This window comes from Hyaena hyaena, unplaced genomic scaffold, assembly GCF_003009895.1.
Source record: "Hyaena hyaena isolate Hyena2069 unplaced genomic scaffold, ASM300989v1 scaffold_940, whole genome shotgun sequence".
NCBI classification, from domain to species: Eukaryota; Metazoa; Chordata; class Mammalia; order Carnivora; family Hyaenidae; genus Hyaena; species Hyaena hyaena.
The window spans coordinates 15997-43723 of NW_024081573.1; the positions used below are offsets into that span (position 1 = coordinate 15997).

Genomic DNA, 27727 nt, shown 5'->3' on the forward strand with positions numbered 1-27727 from the left:
GGTAAATTGTGTTTCCATTTTCATTTATGTCAAGGTATTGATTTCCTCTTTGATTTCTTCATTGACACTTGGTTGTTCAGTTACATGTTGTTTAGTGTCCATGTGTTTTTGGTTTTTGCCAGTTTCTATCTTGTAATTGATTTCTGGTTTCATACTGTTATGGTCAGAAAAGATTCTTGATATGATGTCAATCTTCTTGAATGTATTGAGACTTATTTTGTGGCCTAACATGTAATCTATTCTGGAGAGTGTTCCATATGCACTTGAAAAGTACTGTCTAGGGGCACCTGGGTGGCTCAGTAGGTTAAGTGTCAGACTTTGGCTCAGGTCATGATCTCATGGTTCGCGGGTTCGAGCCCCTCGTCGGACTCTGTGCTGACAGCCAGCTCAGAGCCTGGACCCTATTTGATTCTGTGTCTCCCTCTCTCTCTGACCCTCCCCTGCTCATGCTGTCTCTCTCTCTCTCTCTCTCAGAAATAAATAAAACATTAAAAAAAAACCCACTGTCTATTCTGCAGTTTGGGATGAACTGTTCTATATGTATCTATTAAATCCATCGGGTCTAAAGTGTCTTTGAAGGCCAAGGTTTCTTACTGTATTTCTGTCTAGGTGATTTATCCGTTGATGTGTGGTATTGAAGTCCCCTATTATCACTGTATTACTGTCAAGATTCCATTTACATGTTAATATTTGCTTTATATGTTTGGGTGCTAATGCTACATTAGTGATTGAGATAATCATGTTTTTAAAAATATGTCATTTATGGAAAGTGCAATTCCCACTTGGTTAATTTGTGTATGGTTTGGTCTTGTGAATTCCATCTGGTGGCAGAGTACTTATTTTTTTTTTCTTTTTCTGGAGTTGGACTTTTCATTACTGTAATAATAATAATGTGTCCTAGAACTGTCATCCATGAGGAGTGTCAATTAGAAAACTTTGCTGTGTTGCTTTCTTGGAGTTTGGTAGCCTGACTTTAATATACTTCAGCTGACCAGCCTGGTTGGTTCACTTGGTTTGAAAATCATTGTAACCAGACAGGGTGCTCATTCCATCTGTGTTGGATCTGTTAGTGTAGTCTCCTAGGCTGTGGATGCCCCACTCTGCTTATAAATCTACACACTGCTCATAAGAGAGAGGAAACACAAACACTTCTGCACTACAAGCACATACCTCATATTATGGGTACAAAGGACTGAATATTCAGTTGATATTATTTGTTGATAGTGTCAAACATTTGGTGAAGGTAGAGCAGTAAGTTCAGAGAAAAATATTCTTAAAATAATGTGAATATGCCTTATCCATTGGTGAGCTTAGGCAGTCAAATGATAAGGAACTGTGAACTGCCTCCTCTTTTTTTTTTTTTTTTTTTTTTTTAATGTCTTAATTAAACTTTCTGATGCAGGGAGATGCTCTTTAGGACACATACAAAGAGATTGCTTGAGTTTTTCTCGCTGTTCCCCTAAAGTATATTTGCTCAGAAAGGACTGCAGCAATCCAAGATTCTGGTATTCCAGCTGATTTCAGGCAATAGAATGCTAAATGTGGCTACCAAAACAAACTCTAAAAAGCAATCCAGTAACAGGAATCTTAATGTTTGTTAAAGTCACAGTTTCTGGTTCAAAACAATAAAGACCTCCTTGTTAGGTTTTTGGACAGTTCCTCAAATTTCAATTCCTGAAAAGCTGGGGGTCTGGATGTAGATTACACAGAAAGAGAAATTTCGACTTGTAAGCTTATTTCTTAGTGTTTATTTAGTAGACGTATGTATTGGGTTTTCAGTGGCTGTATCATGGTCATCTTACTTGGTGTGTTTCAGAGGACTTTTTTTTTTATTTGCTCTGAACTACACATAAACACTAAGTATAAGGATTAAGTCTTCTATTTAAGAAATGATTATGTAGGTTTCCCTGAGTTGGAATTTGTCCCATTTAGTATTTGACTCAGTAGCAGTAATTGATTTCCTTTGCTTTCATTTTGGGTTTAATTCTTTTTCAACTTTTTCTACCTTTCGGCATGTTTCTTGAACAAAGAACAAGTTGAGATCTTGTGATGTCTCTTTTTAGAATATCCAAGCAATGGGGATTTACAAGTGCTCAAAGCCAAAAACTCCTGCCCCCCCCAATTCCTTCCCACCAGAAGGAAGTTCCCGTCCACGCTATCTCAAAAGAACCACAGTGCAGGTCCCCAGTCTGCCAAGGGACCAAAACTATTAGTAAAGACAGACCTTTGGGATCATACCAGTGGACTAGTTTCACAGATTCTTACTTGCAGTTCCTCATCATTTAAAAATGCAAAGCTACAGTAAAGATGTAGTTGAGAAAATACACCTTTGTGGGCAGGTCTGGATTGTCAGTCATCAAAGGATTTTGCACAAGCCCCCCCCCCCCCCCCCCCCCCCCCCCCCCCCCGCCCCGCACTCCCTTTCTTCCGCTCCTGCATTCTGCAGCTCTTCCAGCAGGTGTCACTATAATCACAGAACAAACATTCCACAGCAGGGTATGTAACTTTATTTTTCTAGCATAATAATTTAAAGTATTTACACACTGCACACTCACTGTTTTACACAGATACTTATTCATATACCTATGAACCACATCTAAAGGTTTCTTTGCAAAGACTCGACACACTGTGGGAATTTCCAAGCATTAACAAAGAGAAGAAAAGGAGAAAAAAATGTTTTGAGTCTTTTAAAGACAGCCACGTGGAGCATCTGTGAAAATCAGTGTTTCCCCCCAAGTTTTAAGCTCCCCCAGGAAACCTCTGAATAGCTACAGCCTATCCATGTGGTGGGATCACCTGAAACTCTTGGTTAAAGAGGATTTCAAGAACCAAAATGTACAAGTACTATCTTCCCTAAAAGTCCTAGAAAAGAAACGGAAAATAGCCTGGCCCTTCTCTAGAGAAGGATCTGTATTTCTTAGTCGTCTGTGGGGGCTGTAAATGTACGAGGACACTGATTATAAAGAAAGGGAGAATAGCCAGGCGCACTGGTACGAATACTAGTGAAACAGAATGCTCAGAAGCATCCTTCCCAGCTAGGATATGGCAAAGGAACAGAAATTTGTTGCTATTAGTAGAGGTGGTGGTTTTGCTTTCCCTGAAGAGGACAAAAGTAATATTAACCATATACACTCTAAAGCCAGACACGGTAGAAACTTCTATTCCTTTTCACTCTTAAGCTGCACAAGAATAGTGGTTATAAATACTCTAAATAGTTTTCCTCCTTTGTTCTACTCAATTACCTAACAAAATTACTAGCTAACTATAGCTTCTGAACTGGCACATGGTAACAGAAACAGCCACAGTTCAGAGCTCATGGTACGTAGGCCCCGTGCATCTTTAGAGAAGGGTAACAAGTTCAGTTGCACTTCTCTGGTGTTGCATCTTTACCAAGTAAGAAGTAGGATGCCTTTGTGATTCTCCCAGACTTCCCAAGAAGATTCTCTCCTAGATCAGAAAGAGAGTCATTTCCCACCTCCAGATGAACCCACAGCTCCATGCTGTGATTGGATGACAGATCAGTTCACTAAGAAATAGAATTTCACAAAACAAAATCCTTTCCTGCCGGTTTGGACCTCTGGCAGTGACCCTAATTGATGGGGGCATGGCAAAAGGCAGAAATTACCTGGCCATCTAAAACTCAGCACAAGTTGGATACAAACTGTTGTGGTTATTTCTTTGTGCACTTATGTAGATCTGAGTAAGGTAAGGTACAAATTGTATTGTTTCTCCTTGGAATCAAACATTTACACAGATACAATAGAAATCCACCTGCCCTAGAACTCACTTCCTCATTGTTCTTGTGTTTTGTGGGTGGTGCTTTCCTTTTGCAAGGGTGTGCCAACAGGTGAAATGGAAGGAGATATTTTACCTGATAGGAATTTTACCAAGTTATATGAGCAACTCACTAAATAATAATCACTATGGATGTTAAAAAGGGAAAATATCTAATTAGAGAGAGACCACCTGGGGAGCAACGTTGTGCAGTGAGAAGGTCTGGGCTACCCAGCACCCATTCAGCTGCATATTGGCTCAGGCCCGGAAAGCTTTCCTGTCATTTAACACCCTATTCATTCCATCATGCATATAGACACGTCAGCGCCAGCAACCGTGAGGGCCACGGTGTGGATGGCAAGCAAGAGTGACACGCTCTGTGATGGCATCTGGGCCTCGGTATGAAGAGAGGATCGAACAAACCCTAGTCTCTGGGTTCGTCAGGTGAGGCTGAGGAGGGGTTACTGGGGGTGGAGACAGGGAGCAGTGTGTTTCTGGGCATAAGCAGCCAAGGAAAGGCGGCTCAGGAGTTGGGCTTGCACAAATGATACAGAGAAGAGCGAGGGTGATATGGTTTATACAGGAGGAAAAGTCTGAGAGCTACTGGCATCCAGCACAATGCCTGGTATTCATCCACGACATTGCCATCACCAGCCCCTTCTGACCTATAGAAACAGCAGTTTCATCTGGCTCAACCTCACAGACCCTAAGTGCTCAGACAGGACAATCCTGATTAATGAAAACTGTAGGGATACACTCCCTGCCCTTCGAAAAAGTGACAGCTGTGAAGGAGGGGGAGGGCTTCCTAGAGATGTGTTTCACAAGAGCCAAAGTGCCTGTCAGGGGGAGTGTGCCGTCCTTCCAACACGGAGTGAGGCCAGAGGTGGGCGCGGACCTCCTCGCTCAAAGGAAGGACGCAGCTCCACCAGCAGGAGGCAAGTGAGAGCTGCGCGCCCACTGTGACAGATCAGTAGCAAAGCGAAAGGGCAGGGGTGGACAGCCAGGAACAGCTACGAGCACCGTCACGGGTCCTCTTGGGCGGGGACGCTGCGATGGTGTCTGTGTATATGTACTATACGTACTAACCAGGTACACACATAAATATTTAATATATAAAAAATAAAGTGCTTTCTAACAGGTCCCCCAGCAGGGACATTATAAAATATTTCACAAAACTGCAAAACAAAATCAATACGGTCCGAGAACACTACATCCAACATACATGAAAACAGTCACGCACGTTATGTACAGTCTGGCGGTGCCCCAGGACAAACATCCCGTCATATACATGGTATATACATATATACTCTTTTCCTCAATATATTATGACAATATATATTTTAAAATTCTATTATAGACAAAAAATAAAACAAAAGACAACCCCTACAAAAACACAACAAAGATCAAGCACGTGAGTCCCAGATGGACAGACCAATGACCGCCTCCACGGGGCGCCCCCTGGCTGCTGCTCGGGAAGATGTGCCAGCGTTCCTTCCTCGGGTGCAGCACCTCCACGTCCTCCAAGGCACTGTGGGCGGCGGCAGTGAAGTTGGCGTCCCCAGTGGTGAGCAGGTCGAAGACACAGGACTGGAAATAGATGTCCTTCACTGGCATCTTCTCGTGGCACTGGGCGTTGGCGGCCTCCAGTGTGTAGCCAGGCCAGGCCCGCGCCGGCGAGGTGCGAGGCGCGCTGTGCCCCAGGATGGCGGACACCTGGCCCTGCCCGTCATCAATGCGCTCGCTCAGGGGGCAGCCGTTCACACACAGCTGCAGGTCCTGGCTTTCCTCGTAGGACATGGCCAGCTCTTCGGGCATGCGGATGGCGAGGGTCAGGTAGCGACCCAGCTGCCGCACGAATACCGTGGTCCCTATGTAGCGGGCGTGCATCTCCACGTAGCGGCCGCTCTCCCTCTCCACGATAAGCAGGCTCTTGGTGTCGCCATCCCCGCCGCTGGTGCTGCCATCCACAAAGGCGGCTGGCAGGTCATCTGTCACAGCTTGGTATACTTTCTGATCTGTGCACTCGCGGTGAGCTTTGAAGATGATGGTTATCTGTGGGATGGAACACATACAAATTTAAACAGCGTGGCAGGGAAACAGAAGGCATCCCTCCCCGTGTGCAGCTGAGGGCTGGAGACAGATCTCCACACTCAGCCCGCTTGCTTCTGCCTCGAATGAAAGGTGCCCCTGTGAAGGGGAAGAAAAGTCCTCTAGGCTTAGAAAAAACATTTAATGCAAACCCAGGAAATGTGCATCAAGAAAAACTTTCATGTTGCTGTTGGGATACAGGTAATTTTTACTGATCACTTGTTATTTTCTCTCCCAAACAGCTGAGTGGTGGTATTGCTCTGAAAAAAAAAAGACTCCTAAGGTATGTAGAAACTTAAGGGGCTTAATTGATAATACACACAACAGAACTCTGATTTCTAAAAAGGTTCCTCACTGCACCATAAATCCACCCGCCAGGGCTCATCATTGTGAACTTTCTTACAAATACTCAAGAGATGAAGCAGAGGTGAGGAAGGGGCCATCCTGCAAGCAGCCACCCATCGTGCCTTGGCTAAGATTTCTCTAAGTCTCTTAATCAAATGTTTCACATGACTGGCTAATCCCTGGGACTGGGAAATCACTTGGCAAATGCAGGTCCCGGGCACTGGCAGAGAATAAATACCCTCAACCTAGTTACAGCAAATGTTTTCCCCAAACAGCACCACGGCCCTTGAACTTCTCAGAAATTTTTTCTCGAGCCAACTCTAAATTCTCCAAATTAAGCAGAAAAAAAAAAAACCCAGATAATACAAAAGCTTTCCTTTAGTAAGCCCATTTTCCTTCCTTATTTATAACAATTACAAGACACTGAACCTTCACCTCCAGCACACTCAGCGTGTCTGGTACACGTGGTGGAAGAAGAGGACTATGGAGAGAGGCAGGGCCTCCGGGTCACACAAGGAAAGACAACAGTCTGCCACTTCTGTAACTGTCAGGACCTGAAGTAATGATGTACTTTTCTTTCTTTCTTCTTGAAGGAAAAAAAAAAATCAGGAGACTTCAGTCCGTCAGTCCGGGAGGAAGGTAGGGCAGCCACACTACAAACTTCTTGGGAGAGAGCAGAACTCCCCTCTCCTGCAAGGGGGCTAATGTACACAACACACCCTTGTTACAAAGGCCAGAAAATGCTGTTTGCCCCCTCCCCAACTCCCATACACATCCTCACCACCACCCTCAAGTTTATATCTGATGTCTTTTTCCTCCACCCGGCCAGCGTTTACTCACACTATTTAATTCCACATGTTCCCACTGGTGTTACTTGACTGGAATTTTCCAGCCATTTTATTTTACTTCAGCCAGTTATAAAGCCAGATCTGAACCAGCTGCACTGTAGCAACTGGTTCAACTCATATCCGTTGTTTGCAGCTGCAACAGACAATGTGCTATGAAAATGCTCGGTGTTCTCCCTTCCTAATTACCCTGACCCACAATTTAATTTCACTACTGGCCTCCTCACATTTCAACACCTTCTTAACAACCCAGAGGAGGTGTACCAGAGAGGATTGCAGGAAATTTGTTGTGCATCCAACCATAGGACCTTCCAGAGTGAATGGGATTGGGAGCTAGGTATCTAATGGGACTATAAAATAGATTTATTTGGTGGCTCTAAAGACAGCTTGACAAGTGCCTTTTTTAAGGCAAGCCAGGATCTTTTGGAGGTGAAAAGATTAATTCAAGTAAATTCTGCACCTGAAAGAGCTGCACGCTAATACAGATGGCTCCAATAAGGGTGGCTGTAACTTTTCATATAATCACTGTCCTCATTTTCAGCCAGAGCAGTCACACTCAAGAACTGAAGCAATGATTCTATAGCAGCTAAGTTACTGGTCTTTCTAGTCTAACCAACTTCAAATTTAAATTGACATTATTTAAAAGAATCAAGTACCGTTTTGTTCATCCTAGGAAAAACAAGGAGGAATTATTTTGTTGAGACAGTAACAGAGATCCAATTCCAGCCAAGCTCCTCAACGGGCAAGCAAGGGTCAATATTAAGATGAGCGGAATAGTTCCACATGTCTTACCAAGCCTAGTGTTGTTATGAAGCATGCCAATTCCCACACGGGAGTCATTTCAGACACCTCACGCAGTGCTGTCTTCTGCTACGCCCACTGCACTCACAGTAACTCCCCTAATTCTAGATCACATAACACTCAAAGTCTGGACTTGGGCATTAGGGTTTTACACTTACCAAATACCCCAGTGTATCAAACAGATTTTTCTCCAATTTCCTAGGAGTAATTTTCTCTATGAGACAGCAAAAGCTCTTGTTTCTCGTTTTCTCTTTTAGGTGAAATAATTCTCACAGAGCAAATGTACAGAATTAGCCCTTGAATCAAAATCTTGGGATGTCTGGGTGGCTCAGTCAGTTAAGCATCTGACTCTCGTTTTTGGCTCAGGTCATGATCCTAGAGTTGTGGGATTGAGCCCAGTACTCAGCGTGGACCCTGCTGAAGACTGACCCCCCCCCCCCGCCACGTTCTAGTTCTCTCGCTCTCTAGAGGGGTTTCCTGGTGCTTGCCTGTACTTTGAGTATGTACTGAAAAGGTATCTAGAGATACAATCATCTGGTGAATGCAGATAACACCAGGCAACAGTTGTACACGACTTCTGTTTGGTAATGTAATGTCATTCCTCCTACAATTACAACTCAAGCTCTTAAAAAGGCACAGAGCTGTCAAGAGCCAGAAATTCATTTTCAGATTCTGTCTTGTTATCGGAAAAACACAATTTGGTTATTTTTACTAATTATTAAAAAAAATCAAAACTCAGAATTTTTGGAAATGCCAAATGTTTTCAACTGCCAACTATTAGCTATTAGAGTATGAAAAAAGGGTCTTCAAAACTGTATTCTAAAGCTCTCGAACAGATAATTTAAAAACACCAGCTATAGTGCTTGCTTTCGCCCTTCCATGAACTGATCCATATGCCGTAATAACTCAATTTGGCACATCTATTCTACACCACATCATTTATTATTGATGGATGGCATTTCTGTGCATTTAAAAACATCAATGCCTTTTGTTAAACCTTTCCCACCAAGGCCCTCTCAACCCCTACCTCAGACAAACTACTCCAGTACTCCTCATTCATATTTAATGTTTCACTCCCTAAGATCTTTACCACCCACAAGCCTATTAGGAAGACAGAGATAGCAGCTACAAACCAACCTTTCTACTTGTGATGCACGGATTTAAGGTTTGCTGTGAAAAATCAGACTTTAAGGGCACCTGCCTCTCCTTTCCATCACGAAAAGAAAATGCATTAAAAGAACAAGAAGGTAGCCAACAAAGGAAAACCCAGGCCCTGCTTTGCCAAGATACAGAAAAGAGCTCCCCCAGGCTCAACAGCTTTGCTAAGTGCTGCGCAGAGGTTTTCAAACAGCAGAATTCCCTGAAGGTTGTACGCTTAACTACTTGCGCTTTTTCTATTTTGGAAGAAACAACTATCAGTGGTTAGTCAGGCTATTCAGCACTTTAAGTGCAGGACCTTACCAGAATCCTCAAATTCCAGAACTGGACTCTCAGATCAAGGGACTCCTATCTCTTGGAGTAAGATGCACCAACAAACTAAACTGAAATAATCCAGAAGTTAGGATGGAACACAGAGAAACACAATTTTGATAAGTACCTGGTTAAAATTCTGTTTGTGCTGAGATGAATTCTATTCCACATAATCAGCTGAGAGGTCTCCTTCATTAGATTCTCTGGGTGCAATTATAGGTTGAAAAAATAGGCACCTCTAAGGGAGGGTAAGAGAACCACTGCTCACAGACCGTTTTACTTAGGTAAGTTGGCACACAGCCTCTACACGAAGTCCTCTAGTGTGAACAAAAATAAACCACTCCAATAAGGGTACATGCTTCAAAGGAAAAAATTCACAAGCTCTACTGCTAGGTCTAAAACATCTACTCTTTACTTCTCAGGACCAAGTTCCTCTCAGATCAGGAATGAAAGGGTGTCCACTCTTGCCACAGCAATCAGACAAGAAAGATAAATCATTCTAAATTGGTAAGGAGGAAGTAAAACTGTCACTATTTGCAGATGACATTGATACTATATATAGAAAACCTTAAGGACCTTACCGAAAACCTATTAGAATAACTGAATCCAGTAAAGTTGCAGGACACAAAATTAATATACAGAGATCTGCCTTTCTCTACACTACTAAGAAGCTCTCAAAATAAGAAATTAAGAAAACTATTCATTTTTAATTGCATCAAAATGAATAAAATACCTAGGAATAAATTTAACCAAGTAGTTGACACACCTCTACTCTGAAAACTATAAAACAATGATGAAAGAAATTTAAGACAAAAAATACACAATAAGATATACCATGCTCATGGAGTAGAATAGCGTTAACATGTCTAAACTACCCAAAGCAATCTACAGATCAAATGCAATCTCTATCAAAATACCAACAGCATTTTACACAGAATTAGAATTAAAATGTGTATGAAATCACAAAAGACCCTGGGTAGCTAAAGCAGTGTTGAAAAAGAACAAAATCGGAGGCATCACAATCCCTGATTTCAAACTATAATACAAAACTGTAGTAATCAAAACAGTATGGTACTGGCACAAAAACAGACACGTAAATAAATGGAACAGAATAGAGAGTCCACAAAGAAACCCATGATTAAATGCTCAATTAATCTATAACAAAGTAGCACAAGAACTTACAACAGAAAAAAGAGTCTCTCCAATATATGGTGTTGGAAAAAGTGGACCACTTCTTACACCGTAAAAATAAAATAAAAATGGATTAAAGACCTAAATGAGAGACTGCAAACCATTAAAGTTCCTAGAAGAAAACAGACCATAATCTCTTGAATGTTGGGTGACTGACACATAACAAGATGGTCAACATCACTAATCATCAGGCAAATGCAAATGAAAACCACAATGAGCGATTACCTTACACCAGGCAGGAGGGACAGTATTAATAAGACAAGAGATAACCAGTATTGGTGAATAGTAGAGAAAAGGAAACCCTCGTGCACTAGTAGGAATGTAAACTGGTGAAGTCAGGTGCCACAGCCGCTATGGACAACGGTATAAAGATTCCTCAAAAAAATTAAAAGTAAAGATCATACCATCTGGTAATTCCACTGCTGGATATTTACTCCAGGAAAATGGAAACTAATTCAAAGAGTAGCGTCAAACAAGATATGGAAGCGACCCAAGTGTCTACTGAAGGTAGAATGGATAAAGAGGATGTGTACCTATATGTACATGCAACACGGTGCTGCCATTTGCAAAAACATGGATGAACGCAGAGGGTGTTACCCTAAGTAAAATTAGTCAGAGAAAAAAACACTATATAACTTCACTTCCATGTGGATCTAAAAAACAGATTCAAAATACAAAGAACAAACTGGTGGTTGCTGGGGTGGGGGTGGTGGTGGAAGGATGGGTGAAATATAAAGGAGGTTAAGAGGTACAAACTTTAGGTATAAAATAAGTAACTTACAGAGATGACAAGTACAACAAAGGGAATATAGTAGTAAGACTAATGTTGTACAGTTACAGACAGTGACTGTATTTATCGTAGTGAACACTGTATAATGTATAGGGTTGTTGAATCACTATGTTGTAGATCTGACACCAGTGACACTGTATGGGAAGTATACTTGAATTAAAAAAGACACAGGAGAGTATTATATACAGTATTTATGGGCAAATGTTGAGATGGTTAGTAACTGAAATGTAATTCTACAATGACGACTTAACCTATATTTCAAGAATCTACATACAGGAAGGCTGAATGTAAGGCCTACAAAAGCACTTTTTTTTTTTTTTTAGGCACTGGCAGAAAGACAGTACATGTGTCTAAGAGGAGGCCTGCTACCTTCAAAAGAGCTATCAAAATAGTTTCTCTACCCTCAGAATCTCTTCCCACAGAGCTCTGTTCTAGGCGCACTTCCAGGATTCCAGAGAAATGGAATGGATCAGACTTATTTATTCTTCAGTGTTGCCCCAGGTAATACATGCAGGAACAAGGGCTGCCTTGGCTGCTGGAGGGGTTCTTGGCAGTGGATGGAGAAAGAAGAAACCAAACCAGAGGCGAAGGACACCCACAGCTGAAGCTGCAAGGGTGGTCCATGGGAGAAGCATTAAGCTCAGTGGCTGGAAAGAATACGCAAGAGTGGAAGGGAAGCAGACCCAGGGATGACACATAAAAGAAGACAGGCACAAAAATGTCGACTTCCAATGAATAACTTTTGTGTACTTACAACAGGGAAGCTGTACGTATAAATGTGCTCCCAGACAGTAAAATAGGCCAGCTTCCTTGTACAGAGCAGGGCAAAGCTATGCTGGGCATGAGGAAGGAGGGCCTCTAGACCTCAACTCTTAGCTACTCAGAGGACTCAATATGGCACTTGTTTGTTGGCTGTATTCAGACTCTGCATTATGAGGAGGCCACCAAGTGTAAGAACTCATGATGCTTCTAGATGTGAAGTCAGGCAAGTGTGGACAGTGTTACAGGCCTCCGCTGCCACTGTGCTGAGACCAGAGGCCCCGGAATATTTTGACAGGGGAGAGCCAGGGCTGGAGGCATAACTCTGGAGGCAGGAATCTGCCCTAGCAGGTCTTGCCTTCAGGGATCACCCTCCAAGCAGGGGGAGGGAGCAGGGCCACAGATTCTGAGGCCCTAGAGCAGGACCTCTGGCAAACGCCCCAGGCCTTGGTTCAGCACAGCTGTTGCCCAAACCAACTGGGATTAGGAAATCACAGCTTCTGATCATTTTTCAATTTTGAGAGGTGATTTGAAAACTAAAAGGGTCTTAAGGTCTTTACAATACATTCCTGCTCTACCACTTCTAGGTTCAATTTCAAGTTCCCAGGGCTATTAAAAAAAAAAAAAAAAGCAAAAAACCCCGCCCACTCACTACAGAGGTGGTTGGAGGTGATGACCATGCATTTCAAGAAGTCAGTTCACTGAAATGCTGCTACAAAGCAACAGCCTCAGTCTTCATTTGCCTGAGGCAGGAGAGAGGAAGACCGAGACACCACAAGAGCGCACAGGCACACATGGGCACGTGAACACATCTTTAGGTATAAAGATGAAACCCTGACCCCTCATTTCAGGAGCAAATGCAGAGCAGAGGGGAATTTAGTGTTTAAACGCCATCATTATCAATTTACCCACAGCACACATAGGATGTTCTAACACTCACAGAACCCCACCACAATTAGCCAAACATTCTTTTGGCTTCAACTCTGAAAATAACTGGCTCACTAGAACACAAGGAACTTGTCTTGCCACAGACCCAGTTTCACCGAAAGCTCTTTCTACCATCAACGGCACTGTGTTTTCACTGCAAGCCTGTCCGGTTCAATTCTGCACCTCGGATGTGTGCTGCTCTGCTTGTTAGTTATCCCTTAAGTCGAGCAGTTTAAAAAGTCCTTAAGTTACCCCACCCACAAGAACACAAAATTCAAAACAGTGGAAGAGCAAGTTCTACTGCAGTCAAAACAAATAAAGACAAAATGGGTAAGGTAGAATTCCCATTGTTCAGCACTGTAGGTAACTCTTTTAACGTGCCACATTCCACACAGGCAGATACTGTTTGGTTAGCATTAACTGAAGCCAACAAAAAAATGTACCAACCATCCAGTGTTTCCTTCTCGCCCCTTCCTCTCAAAATGTTGACCCAAAGAAAACTTAACATGGCAGCTAGAGATATTTAGAAATGTGACAGTAAAAGAAGTTCTAACTGTCAGCTGTGTATCAGACTTGGTCTGTGCCTCTGGTGTGAGGTCTGTGCCTGCCAGGCTAGGGCAGGACTTGGGTTCATTTCATTTACAAATGAGGGGTTATTTTGAAGGTCTCCTCCTCCTCCTAAACCACAGCTGGGACAGAAGGAGGGGCACAGAGAAGAATGACTCAAAATACAGGGCTTAACAGATACGCAGACACAAAGTTCACACAATTTTCGATGGTTTCTACTACCCTCTTCTAAGTCTCTTCATTCTAGAGAGTGGAGATGATGTAAAAGACTATGACCCAGAGGATTTTCATGCACGTAACCACAGGAGGATGGAGCTTGTATGGAAAGTACAGCATAAAGAACCACCAAGGCAGGCTCATTCATCATACAGCATGATCTTTCACACTAAAAGATAAATCATACAGGTAATAATTTCTCCTCCTCCTCCTTCCTCCCCTCACATATACTTGGAAATCCTTTGACCTCCAGGAAATTTGCTGAACCTGTATGAAGCAAAGTTGAGTCCTCCCTGGGCCTGTGGTCTTATAATCTTGTTTCCTATAAAACAGGACCTAGGCAGGAAACAGGAAAGGACAAAGGAAGAACATGACCACTTGGAATTAAACTGACTTTTCTTCTAAAAAGTATTTACTGTTTCAATCTTCGAAAAAAAAGTTTATTCTGAGATGGAGAGCAAGCAAGGGCAAGGGCAGAGAGAGAGAGAGAGGATCCCAAGCAGGCTTCACACCGTCAGCGCAGAGCCCAATGTGGGGCTTGGAATTCATGAACTGAACCCAGATCAAGACTCAGACACCTAACCGACGTCCAGGCACCCATTTACTGTTTCAGTCTTGTTTTGACAAGAAGTAAATAAAGTCAGGGAGAAGATATGCTTTCATGGATTTTAAAGAGGATATGGGACCCAGAAAGATGAATTTAAGAATTGGTGACTCTGACAGTCAAATTCTGGAAAGCTTTTGGTTATTAAATACAAACCTTTCAAAAGTAGGAGCCAGGATTCTGGGCCCTTCTAGGGTGTATGGGAAAGGAAATGAAGGTTCTAGAGAGGGGCCACGTTGGCCATGGTGGGTGGGAAGGGAGACTGTGCCAAATACCGGGAGTAAAAATGGTGACCTGTGACAGGGACCAGGGGGGAGGGGTTACCTCTGGGCCCTCTCTCTGGCCCTTCATGACACCTGTGACAACTTGCTAAGTAGGAACATCTGAAACCAGCTTATGAATGTGGGCCAGTGATGTTCCAGAAAAAAACCCTGAGTGGCTTGTTATATACACAAGCTCTCCACCGAGTGCTGATTTGCTATGTGCTTACACCCAGAGACTGGTATCACCTCTGCCTCTCCGTCACCAATCCCTCGGTACGCCCTGCAAAGCTTGGTGGTTCAAATGCAGCACCAAGTTAATCATACACTTTATCAGAGAAATGATTACACTGAGCAGGGAGCTACAATTGCAAACTTTTTTCCCATCTGTTCCCCAATATGCCTCAATCAATCTTAACGTTTTTTTCCCCCAACAGTTTTGCAAATGCTAGCACAAGGACCAATCTTTTTTTTTTTTTAACTTTTACTTATTTTCGAGACAGAGAGAGACAGCATGAGCGGGGGAGGGGCAGAGAGGGAGACACAGAATCCGAAGCAGGCTCCAGGCTCTGAGCTGTTAGCACAGAGCCAAACGCAGGACTCAAACTCATCAACCGTGAGATCATGACCTGAGCCGAAGTCGGACTCATCGGACTGAGCCACCCAGGTGCCCAACAAGGAATAATCTTAAAAGAGATGGCAAGTGCATAAGAGATAATGATAACAAAATAAAGAGAAATTTCAACCTTTAAACGTTAGTTACATGTACCTACAAGAGTTTCTGATCTCTGGAAGTAAAAGCTTCTATATTCTCAAAGAAAATACCACTGTCCCCTCTAACAATGCAGCCAGCATGCAAGAACCGTGTCCATAGATACAAAATACAATCCTGCCTATGGAAGTATGAGGCGTCTTCCTTAGTTGATAAAAATAAGAATGATCATCACTGTGTAGCTCAGACATCTCTGTAAACATACTAAAAACAGAATGGTGGGGGGGGGCAAAAGCTTGGCTACAGAGAAAATGTAGTAGGCCTAGGTTCAAAAGAGGACAGTCTTCTCAACCTTCATCCAGAGATACACTTAAATTGACAGCTGAAAGCCTTTGAAATGCAGGCACATCTCGCTTTGATTTTGTAATCAACAGAGAATGATCCAGAACAGTGGCTTACATGCGAAACAACAGCTTCTGATGTGAAGGGGCATCAGAAAGGGGCAGAGGACCCAAAACCATGCTCTAGGGCCTCATGTGCTGAAGGGAACATCTTGGGTTACAGTTTGAAGGAGACAGAAAGCAAGAATGAACCAAACAATCTAAGTCTTCCTATATCTCTGGTATTGTCAACCAGTGGAAGTGTCTATGAATTTCCTAGAAAGTAGCTCAAATATGAGAATTAGGGATAGTCATGGACTTTAATAAATACGTAGGTAACTAACTGCTGGGCCTGGCCTCTTCCACCCATGCTTTGGATAGGTGCTAAGTTCTACTGCCGACAGGGTTATCGGGAGCTGGAAGCCCATGGAACAAGCACCTCAGAGTGCTCACCCACCTGGCCAACAGTCAGGTGGCTTGGCCAAGACAAAGAACACACCTCTTTCCCGAATGCAAACACCTTAACGTAAACCACCTTCTAAAGGAGGAAGCATGGAAAATTCTGTAGCAGATTTATAAAGGCGCTTGCTGTCATCCCCAGTCTCCCCTCTTTCTTTTAATTTTGTTTTACTAAGACTGAAGGACAGGACTAAAAAGCCAGAATGATGCACAAAAACAAGATTACATTAAAATAAACGGAAAAGTAGATCAAAGGTATCCAAAGAATTTGTAGAAAATCATTTTAAAAAGTATTCCCATTGTTTAGGTGTACAATAAATGTATTCCTGAAATTTGTTTGGTAAAGGAATCATTTTAAATGCACCCTGAGAGGGGCACCTGGGTGGCTCAGTCGGTTAAGCGTCCGACTTCAGCTCAGGTCATGATCTCATGGTTCATGGGTTCGAGCCCCACGTTGGGCTCTGTGCTGACAGCTAGCTCAGAGCCTGGAGCCTGCTTCAGATTCTATGTTTCCCTCTCCCTCTGACCCTCCCCGGATTACGCTGTCTCTCTCGGAAATAAAACATTACAAATAAATAAATAAATGCACCCCGAGAGACTGGCAATTTTAATACATGCTACTAGGAATACATTTGTGAATCTCTTCATCAAATTTACTCCAAAATCACCTTCTGTAATCATGGCACACAACAAAGCCTGAGTCCACTTAAACAGAAATACATAGATACACAGAGGGAAGTGAAGAGGAGATGAAGGGGCTGGCAAAGAGAATGTACAAGAGACTTCTTTCCACACGACCCGCCTTATTTGTCCAAGGCCCAGGAGAGATATGCACATGAGTCCTCTTTGGAGCCTAAGCAGTGTGGTCACCTTTCCCCGCAAAACAAAAACTGTTTTTCTTTCCTACTTAGCTCACTCTGCCAGTTCTAGGCCTGTCCCTCTCACCTCTCTTCTCCGGGGCCTGCAGGGCTGAAGCCGCCGCTCACAGCCAGAGGTGGGGAAGATGGCCCAGAGCTGGTGTGGATCTCAGCCAGGGTGTGCAGCTGTGTCAGAAACCCCTCTAGTCCCTGGGTAGAGATAAAAAAGCTAGCTCTGGCCTCCCCTTTAGGAACGCACGTACCTGGCAAGGTAGCGACCACATAGGACTCCTCTCAAGAGAGGGAGACCGGCTGGTGGAGGGCCTGACGGAGAGAGTGGCCTGGAGGAGGCATACCTATGCCCATCACGACCAACTGGAAAACCACGCTAAGTTTCCCAGGGAAGGAGGACAGAAAGTAGACAAGGGGGGATGAGGCCACACTGCTGAGTGCTGCAGGTGTAGCTGCCCTAAACTCACTGCTTGCTCTGTGGACAAAGAAAAAGGCTTACTACCAAATGATCCCTTGAATACAGATGACCTTTCATTCCATTTAGATTTTTGTTCCCCTTCATTTTGTCTTTTTGTGAGGATGGAAAGGTATTTAGGGGGAGGTAGAGATCACATAGATGACCTAGAATATGGCTTGCTCAGGAAGCCAGGTTCCCAGGACTGAGGAATTATCTTTAGACCCTCACTGAGCTTAACACCGGGGTTCCGTGCTTTAGTTCAGAGCTGAAGACAGTGAAATGACGGAGTGCTTACATACAACAGTTTCAGCAGCACAGTAGGCCAGCCTCTACCATAGCATTTAAATAGTCAGCTTTTAAATCTAGTGACACTGAGCACGTGTGTCATTAAAAATGCTTGACCCCAGGGATAATACAGGGTCTCTACTGTGCAGTGCTAAGTTATTAAGGAGCTGGTCTATGTATGTGTTTGAGGTCTCAGTAAAGCTGAGACTCATGCAAAAAGATCTGAAAGATTTTTGAAGAAAGTATTGCAGTAGACATCAGGGGAAAAAGAAAACAATCAGATCTTTTTTGGAACTTATTTCCTACTACTTTTTGCCTCAGAGCACTTTTACTTTTATTACCATCATTTTTCATTGCCTAGAATTTTTAAAAGGTTTTATTTTGGTCCTGGGTAGGTAAAAGGAAATTGCACCGCAAAATTTTAGGCCTTTAGTTGTGTTTCACCAGCACAAGTCATATTAGCATTGAGACAGGTCTTCAGCAGTAACCTTCCAGATATTTTGGGGGGGCTTTGCAGAGTTGCAAAAAGTAGAAGGAGAAAAAAAAAAACCCAAAAACCCACAACTCCCAGTGGTCGTGAAACCGTGGAGTCATCTGCTGCTGAACAGCATGGTCACCAGATGTGGGGAACTGCTTTCCAACAGTGCACTCAAAGACCACGCATTCTCATTGTCTGCTTGCATTTAAGTCAGAGGACAGTTTTTCTCCCACATCCTCTTTGGAATGGGTGAAACTTTTGATCATTACGAAACTGAGGGAGAAAACAAAGTTGTACTTTTTATTTCTTTGCTAAAAATGATGACAGATTCGATCACAACTGAAATGGAATGACCTACAGTACTTCAGTGTCAACTGTTCCATTTAGGAAATATTAATACTCATAAGAAAATTGGTTGCCCCCAAATAATTCCACCAGGATCGGTAAAAAGTATAGAATTCTGAAAGGCTAAAGAACAAGTAAAAGTGACACGCGATTGGATGAAAGACATGGAAAATTAAATTTAGGGCTTGTGAAAAGAACCAATATTTTCCCATGCACAAAGCACTTACTAATCTCGAAAGTATTGTTGAAGGCCCTCTAAGCCCTCAATTATCTACACAATCAATGAGGTCTCTCTCCACTCCCAGTGCAACTTCCTGCTTGACTCTTCAGTCTCATGTTTTTCCAAAGACTATTCCCAGGTTTTATGCACTATGACTCTGCAGCAATGATGGATTTTTGGCCATCATGTGTGTTATAAGTTCATGATTGTATAAATGTCTACCCTAATTTACAGCTAATACATATTTTAATACACAGACAGGAAAGATTATTTGCATACTTATAAAAACCAGAGGAGGTAAAGTTTATTTGAGATGTAGGATTTGGAAAGGCAAGCCTGGGCTTTTACTGGGAGTTAAAGCGTAAACATTTTTGAGTCCCCCTAAAATGTCTGGACTAATGTAACAGACTTCTTTGTTCAGAGAAATGACTTCTAATCATAGATTTGTGACACCCCTGGGTGTCTCCAGATATCTCCGGAGGAGTTGTAAAATTACCTCCACAAAATGCCAAGTAAAATAATTTAAATTCACTTAAAAATATGCCACGTGTTTGGAGGCAAGGGAGGGTGTCTGGGAATCTGAAGAGCAGTCATAAATATTACAAAAGCTTGATCCGTGTCAACTGTATTTTAGTCTAAAGCAAGTGATAAACAAAGGAAAACGAACAAGATGAGATAGTCTGTATGTGTGATTTTGTAGTTGGGGGAGACCGGGAAGGAGCTGGTTACTTGGGACAGTCTTTTTTCTGGAAAACCTTTTTTGACCTCTGTATTTACTTACTAATGCCTGAATTAGCACTGACTGCCAACTGGGAATCCAGTTCATAGCCCTTCCACCTAGTTGCACTGACAGTGGTGCTTTCAAGTTGGTTCAAATGTCCTCTATTTAGTATTAGCTTCTTTCACTCAAACACACACACACACACACACACGTGAACAGAGACAAGGTAAGTGAGGCAGGGCAAGCTTAACTTAATTTTGTCAGTTTTCCCATCAGCGTCTTAATTAAATTGTTATCCTGCGATTACACAGGGATTATACATCACTGCTCCACAATAGCCAATTCTAAAATTCCTTGGTCACGACAGTAATAACTAAAACACAATTGTGGCTTTGCCACTGGGAAGCTGGCTTATAGCCATTATATTTTACTATGGCTTCCAAATTTCCAATAAAATATGTTTCCTGATGGGCTATTGCCCCAGGTTTCACAGCTTTCTTTACTTGGAACACCCACTTTGGTCATCTGATAAATTGGAACACGGATTTCTTCAACAAGAGTCACACTCAAAAAAGACTTCACAGAAAGAAAAAGAGTACACATTTCCCCATTAAACAGGCCCGCCTTTTCCGTAGAGAACTCAACTTCAGGGTTGTTTTTTCCCCTCCCATATCACTGCTTAGTGTTAAACTTAGACCCACATTTTACATAAGCCCTACAATTCCAGTGAGAAATTCTTCACTAAATGATTTTCATTTAATCCTTTATTCACCCTGTTAATTGCATGCCAAGAACAAGAAAAAGTTCCTTTTCAACTAGGTCTTTTGTACCATACTTCAAAAATTGTCTGAAGAATCACACGTCTGAGAGTTGTAAGAAGGAAAAAAGTACACTTGCCTTATTTGTAGCAGTGGCACTGGATCCAGGGACCACGGGCACATTCGTCACTTGAACGGAAAGGTAATTATTATCAATGAGTGGCCAAGCTCCTTCCACTTTGCACGTCTGAAAGTGATCCTTGAAAGTTCTAAGGTGAGGATCTCCGAACAAGCCACAAAAAAGGTAACTGGGAGGGTTCAGGTCCCCTCCCCTGTGTTCTCTGGCGCCTGAGTGGCTGTGATAGTTACAAGGGTCATGGGTCACTTCGGGGTTGGTAGAAGATGTAGGTCCATCCTTAGAACAATTCCTCTGGCTCATGAGGTCACTGATCCCCAACACGGCAGAATGGTACACCAGGTTACCACGGCAGGCTTTTGAAGTTCGCTGGGTACAGCCAGCATAGGCACGCAGAGCCTTGCAAAACTCAGAGTCAAAGCCGTCAATGGCAGAGTTCAGGTGTGAAGTCAGGGACACAAAGTCCGTGGTACATTTCTGGATTCGACATTGGGCCGGCTGTTGGCAGTCACCTGTGAGAAAAAAAGATAAGACGAAACGTTTTATTTTTTTTATTTCCCCACAAAACAGTGAAATTTTATTTATTTATTTATTTTTTTTACAAATAGTTTATTGTCAAATTAGTTTCCACATAACACCCAGTGCTCATCCCCACAAGTGTCCTCCTCCATGCCCATCCCTCCTCCCCCCCACATCCATCAGTCCTCAGTTTTTGTCAGCATTCAAGAGTCTCTCATGGTTTGCTTCTCTCCCTTTCCCCCACCATTTCCCCCCTTCTTCTCCCGGTTGGTCCTCTGTTAAGTTCCTCCTAGTCCTCCTATACGTGCACACATATGATATTTGTCCTTCTCTGCCTGACTTATTTCGCTCAGCATAACACCCTCAAGGTCCATCCATGTTGCTACACATGGCCAGATTTCATTGTTTCTCATTGCCATGTAGTATTCCATGGTATAGATAAACCACATCTTCTTGATCCATTCATCTGTTGATGGACACTTAGGCTCTTTCCATGTTTTAGCTATTGTTGAGAGTGCTGCTATGAACATTGGGGTACATGTGCTCCTATGCCTCAGCATAAGACGAAACGTTTTAAAATGCTTCCTAACTTCCTGAGCTACAGGAGAAAATGACACTGTCCTTTGGGAACTGTTTGTTCTACTTCATATACTCCTATTTTTAAGAAAGCCTTCAGAACTAGGGTTGCATGGTGCTTCTGTTTCCCTCACAAATTAAGCCACTGGTGGAAAAACTGCACACAGTTACCTTAAAACTTTAAATCATGAAGCACTATGAGGGAACATAAATCTAAGCCCAGTATTCTTACGTTAAAATTAAATGGAATTTTTTAAAAATCAACTTTGCTATTGTTTACAGATTTTGAGAAAGATTCCTTTGCTCTAAGGCCAAGTTAAAGATGTGAACTTTGGATTTTGCTAAGAATGTAACTCAATTGCTTTGGAAAGCACAAAACCATGATTAAGGTTCCATACCTTAGGTAGGGACCCCTAAATGATAGCCTTAGTTAAAATATCCTTACCTGATTCTAGTACGGCGATAGGGTAACAAGATCAAGAAATCTAGACACTGGGTTATTCTGAATTTCCTTAGGGATGTTTATTGACAAACTGTATATAAACCTACAGTCTCCTGGATGCTACAAAGAATAAATGGTCTCTTAAAAAAAATAAAGTGGACCATTTAACCAAGCTACGTTATTTACTTCTCCCTCAACACCCATCACCATTGGGCTCCTCAATCCCAAGCAAATCATGAGGAAGGGTACACTCAATCAAAAAGGTCACGACACTGAAATCATGCTGTGCAGGTAGATGACTGCACCAACTGTGTTTTATCAGAACCAGGGAAATAGAACACACAGAATTCTTAGAACATATACAAATGACCTTTTCCTTAAGTCGACAGTTCTGACACACCTATCGATTTAAGCAAAGCTAAAATAAAGTAATGAAAAACCACCTACTACTGGCCTACTATTTAAAAGTCAATTTTCGGGGCGCCTGAGTGGCTCAGTGGGTTAAGCATCTGACTTCGGCTCAGGTCATGATCTCACAGTCTGTGGGTTCAAGCCCGGTGTCGGGCCCTGTGCCAGCAGCTGGGAGCCTGGAGCCTGGTTCAGATTCTGTGTGTGTCTCTCTCTCTTTCTCTCTCTCTCTGTCCCTGTCCTGCTCATGATCTGTCTCTCGGTCTCAAAAATAAAAATTAAAAAAAAAAAAATAAACTTAATGAAAAATTAAAAAATAAATAAAAGTCAATTTTCAAATGGTGTTTTGCCCCTAACTTCCCATATAAAAAAATAAAAACCTCTCAAAGCCTAAAAAGATGCAAGAATTGACAATACTAGGCCAGTTGTATGTGCCAATCAATTTGATATTATGGTCCTTAAAGTGGGAACTCTAGAATTACTGAAAAGGAAAATACTTTTCTTAATCATCCACCTCAAGTTTTATAGAAACTAACAGTATCACGTATTTTGTGTTACTTCCATGTTCTTTTTAGGTCTTTACACTGGAGGAAGTTTCAATGCTTTGAAGTCTTAGGTTCCTCAGATGAGAAATGGAGACTGTTCTAAAATGAACTTTGTGATCTTTTCCAGTCATAAAATATCTTGTAATTCCAATTCTAGATGAGAAAAAACAGAGTATTATTAAATATATAATTATTTGAAGACATGGACACCAAAACTTCAGGATACTATCAAGATTTAGGACTTCATCTGATGAAGACTTAAAACTAACCCTAATAATGTTTCAGAAAGATATTTTAATCTTTTCAGTATTAAAGTATTTTTAAGCCTGAATGAAATAGCCTGTAATCTCTGTTTCTAGCTTGAATTCAGCAGAAAAGACTATGAGATGACCACCTCTCAAGCCACCTCCCTACTGTTTTTAAATTTCAAAGACCAAGAAGGGAAAAATGTAGTCTAGATTGGGTATTTATTTTAACCTGAGTTAAAAAAAATAAAATAATTTAATACTTTGGAGCTACAGGTTTATCAGGTATCACTAAATCACACTTAAAAAAAAAAAAATCACAAGCACACCTTCTTGTGTTTGGCCTATTTCATGTTTACTCATTCCAGAGTTGATAAAAGCAGCTCCTGTATTTATAGAATTCCTCTCTCCAAAGTAGATCAAGTCACTTTCAACTGTTTTTACTCAGAAAAACCAATCAACCTCAAAGGCATTAAAAGCCATTCTACAGCTGGGAAAAATCAAGACAAAGGGATACTCCGGGCCTTGTCCTGGCTGGATCAAAAATGGGTAGAGAGTAGCCCAGGGTGCAAAGCCTTTCCTCAAATCCCATTTTCCTTCCTCAAATCACATCTTCACATTCCTGACTCTCACAACAGTAGGTGATGGCTTAAAAAAAAAAAGAGTTAAGCAACTACCGTATCAATTATGTTTTTCTTTTAAAATCAGAGTCCTAGTAAGCAGAAAGCAAGGAAACGAAAACTGGGCCAAGATGGCTCAGTAATGAACGGCTCCTAGACTACAATTTAAATGACAGCACAAGAACTTTCCGCTAAACTTCCAGTGCCTATTTGTTCTTTTTATGGTCTATAAAATCTATCCGAGCATACATTTACTTATAATTATTTCAAATAGTCATAAAATATCCAAAGTAAGAAGAGCATGAAATGCAGATGCAACTGTTCAGAAAAGAATTTAGATTCCCACCTCCTTTTTCCTGGTTCCCCCACTCCCTCCACGTGGCCATTCCTTTTTATAGTAGGCAGGTGCTGATTCTTTTAAGTAATGACACATTAAACAGAACTCCTTGGGTTCTTTTGTTTGGGATGAGGTTTCTAACAGCCTTTTCAAATAGAGATGATGGGAAAGAGGAGGGCTAACTAGAGAGTGCATCTGGGTCAGCAGTTTCAGCCCTATTGCAGGCTCCTGTATAATGACTAATTTGCAGCATACACCCAGAAATATCCAGGCTTCATGAATTTATAATGACAGTGCACACTTTGCCTGTTATAGGTGGTAAAGTAAGCTTCCTGTCAAAATGCCAAGACAATGCAGAGCAGAAACAATCTCAAGGATGTAGCCAACAAGGCCATCAAGTGTATGAGTAAGCAAGTAACTCCCATATTGGATCTCCATTCAGGAATTGTAGAGATTTGCTTAAAGTGGGGGGAAGGGGCAGAGTATAAAAGTTCTTTTTTTCATTTTCTAAAGGCAGAAATCAAAACTTCAGTTACAGATCTCTCCAATTTTGGAGTCAGGTCATCTATGATTGGTGTGATACTATTTTCATTCCAGTTAATGAAAGTGCTTAAAAGCTTTGAATCATTAGGGAAAGCTCTAGACCCACAAAGACTTCACCATTCAAGACCATTTCCTTGAGGCCAGGACTGCACGTGTGATTTTGCAATCACCAGTTTATAATAAATGAAATAAGATATGCTGAAGCTGAATTAAGTAAAATGCAGGGGTATATAGGGTGCTATGGCAAATTATATGGATCCAGGCATAAAACATATGGTGGCCCATCTGCAAAGAGCACTTGGCTAGGCTCCCTTCTCTGAGAAACAATCCTTGCATGATCAATAGCAAAACTCTTCAAAGCAATCTTTCACAAGAAGCCCTTTCTTGTATTACCAATTTAGTCACCCAACCCCAACAAGTTGTCCATAGGTGTCACTCACCACAGAAACTCTAGGTAGAATATAATGGTCACTTTAGTGAGGGCACATTAAGACACTGAGAGGAGTTTCACATTGTAAATTTTTGAAATAAAGCACCTTCATTTTCTAAAACAATAAGACAACTCCTCAGGTCTTTCACCATTGGCCAGAAAGGAAATCTTCAAGAACCACATTCCAATCCTGTAATAGCTCTGGCAACTGAGGGGAACAATATCCCCAGCAGTCAAGAGGGACACACAGTCCTACCTAGTACTTCAATTTCCATTTCAAGAAACCTACACTTTGACATTATGTAGAGATTCTTCACACAAAACATTTGTGAATGTAACTTTTGACACATGAAAATTTTCTTGGAAGCTATGCACACTGACATTATTTTCTAAGGTTCTAAAGTCAGTCATTTAAAGCCTTAATCATTGTAAAACTTACTATTACACTCTATTTTTCCCCAAGTGAGTGTTAAAATGCAGCTATTCCATCACAATGCAAAGTTAGGAAAAGTAAATTTAGTCTCCTCAAACGCCACATCTTTTTTTTTTTTTTTCCATTACTTAAAAGACCTCCCAGATTTTTAGCAAGGCTGGTATGACTTAATAAATAAATACTCTTCCACACAGTTGGGTGGCATTATAGGTCAAGATTCTCCAGATCACAGCGTTGAGACTGCTGTCATGAAATACAGGACAACAAGATCTCAAATGAAAACTTACCTAATGCTCTAGTTGTTCTCATATTAAGAGAATTTAGCCTTCAATTTGGCATTAAAGAAATTCTTTATTTAGACAAACTCCTAGACATAGTACTTATTTATAAAGAGCGTTCTAAATATCTCCCCCACGCCGGCTTGAGATATCAATGAAATATAACATTGTATTAGTGAAACTTATTTCACGGAAAAATAAGTATCATCTGCTAGAAGGTTCATCTGTAGGCCTACTTGGCTAAGAACAGATAAGTCACTCCGCTTCCACAGGGGAGGCGCCCACCTCCAGAATGCAGGGAGATGCGTCAACCCCTCCAGGAACCCCAAAACACGCGGCTGGCCACAAAGCACCAGTTTTTCCACAGAGGTTAAAAGCTGAATTAAAAGCAGTTGTGGCAAATACGGAAAAATCCCTGTTTAAAGACGTTTAAGTTACTTCGAGATTAACCCCCCCCCCCCCCCCCCCCCCCCCGGTTTTCAAATTCCCGTGAAAATCTTTCCGCCTGGTGCGATTTCTTCCCCTCGTCGCCACCCCCGACTCCGGAGCAGCAGCACAAGGCTCCTTGTCTCGCCTCGATGGGGGCGGCGGCGGAAACCTGATCCCGGCCTGACTTTCGGTAAACACCAAGGCAGCGAGCAATAGAGCATCCGGAACGTTTGTCTCGGGGGCGCAGCCCCCGCCGCCCTCGCCCTCTAAATCTTTGATAAGCGGCTGTTGGGAAGCATTATCAACGGCCCGAGTCGAAGGCGGGGAAGCGGGAGAGAGGGAGGGGAAGAGGCCTCTCCTCTGCGCCCTGGGCGCGCCGCTCGGCCGGCGGGTGTGTTCCTGCCGCTGCGCCGCGAGCCCGGCAGAGGTGCAGGGCTGGAGCCCAGGAGGCCTCTCCCGTCTCACCACGCCACGCCGCCCTTCTGTCCCGACGTGTGTCTTCGAGAGCGGGGGTGTTGGGAACAAAGCACTCGTCCCTGCAGCTGGCTCGCCTCGCGCGCGCGCCTCATACCTGTGTGGAGCAGCCCGAGGCTGAGCAGGAGCAGCAGCAACGTCAGGGGCGGCGGGCAGAGCGGGGGGCGGTGGCGCTGCTCAGCCCCGGCGGCAGCGGCGGAGGCGGCGGCGGCGCAGGAAGGTGCTGCTCTCAAGCCCATTCCAGTCCATGCAGGTCTCGTGGGCTCCGGCGAGGGCGGCGGCACGGGCGCCGTTGCGGGTTCGCGGCCGTGGCTGCGGCATGGACTGGGGGACGTGCCTCGCTTTCTCTTCTTCTTCCTTCAGGCCCGCATCGGATACGGGCCGCCGCCACCGCCGCAGCGAAAAGCGCGCCGCGGGAGGAGCGAGGCGGCGGCGGCGGCGGCAACGAGGAGCAGCGGCATCGCGGCAGCCAGAGGCGGCGGGCGGGGCAGAGGGGGAGGGAGAAAAGACACAAAGACGGTGAGCTTACTGCTGAGCCCGGCCCCAAAAGCGCGGGCGCCCTGGTCCCGGCCAGCGTGGGCTCAGCGGGCGTGGACCCACTGGAGGCGCGCCCAGCCCTAGCGAGCAGCCGCTTGCAGCCCGGATATCTCTGTGCTGCGACTCGCGGTCAATCAATCTCAGCCCCGCACTGCCGCCCCGCCCTCCTCACGCACGCCAATCCGTGTCGTCCCCACCCCCGGCCTAGCCCCTCCCTCTCACCCCATTGGCTGAAAGCGCGAGACGGCTGGGCTCAGCCGGCCACTCGCCCGGGAGAAAGCGCCCGCCCCCTCGCTTCTGCTCCCGCCCTCAGATTGCTCATTGTAATTTGAGTTCCGCGTTGGCCCGCTGCGAGTCCCGTTCGCCGCGCCCGGGCCCAGCCTCCTTCGCGCTCCCTCCTCTTCTGTCTCCTTCACCCCTTTCCGCGATTCAGTTTCCTCGTGTCTTACAGAAA

General features: G+C 43.3%; 1 protein-coding gene across 1 annotated transcript; it reads right to left on the reverse strand.

Moving 5' to 3' along the window:
• Positions 1-2490: 2490 nt before the first annotated feature.
• Positions 2491-27368, reverse strand: RGMB (repulsive guidance molecule BMP co-receptor b). Its single transcript, XM_039221105.1, has 3 exons — positions 26834-27368; positions 20461-20969; positions 2491-5826 (listed from the first exon to the last, which is right to left on the reverse strand). The coding sequence occupies exons 1-3, from the start codon at positions 26973-26975 to the stop codon at positions 5158-5160; spliced, it is 1320 nt and encodes a 439-aa protein (XP_039077036.1). The 5' UTR covers positions 26976-27368; the 3' UTR covers positions 2491-5157.
• Positions 27369-27727: the final 359 nt, after the last annotated feature.

What these genes read in the sequence shown, in the direction of transcription:
- RGMB (XM_039221105.1), bottom strand. Translation starts at nt 26,975, where the DNA reads ATGGGCTTGAGAGCAGCACCTTCCTGCGCCGCCGCCGCCTCCGCCGCT. An exon ending in CCTCGGGCTGCTCCACACAG is followed by an intron (nt 20,970 to 26,833) that starts GTATGAGGCGCG and finishes TTTTTCTCACAG; the next exon opens with GTGACTGCCAACAGCCGGCC. An exon ending in GTGCCACTGCTACAAATAAG is followed by an intron (nt 5,827 to 20,460) that starts GCAAGTGTACTT and finishes TCCATCCCACAG; the next exon opens with ATAACCATCATCTTCAAAGC.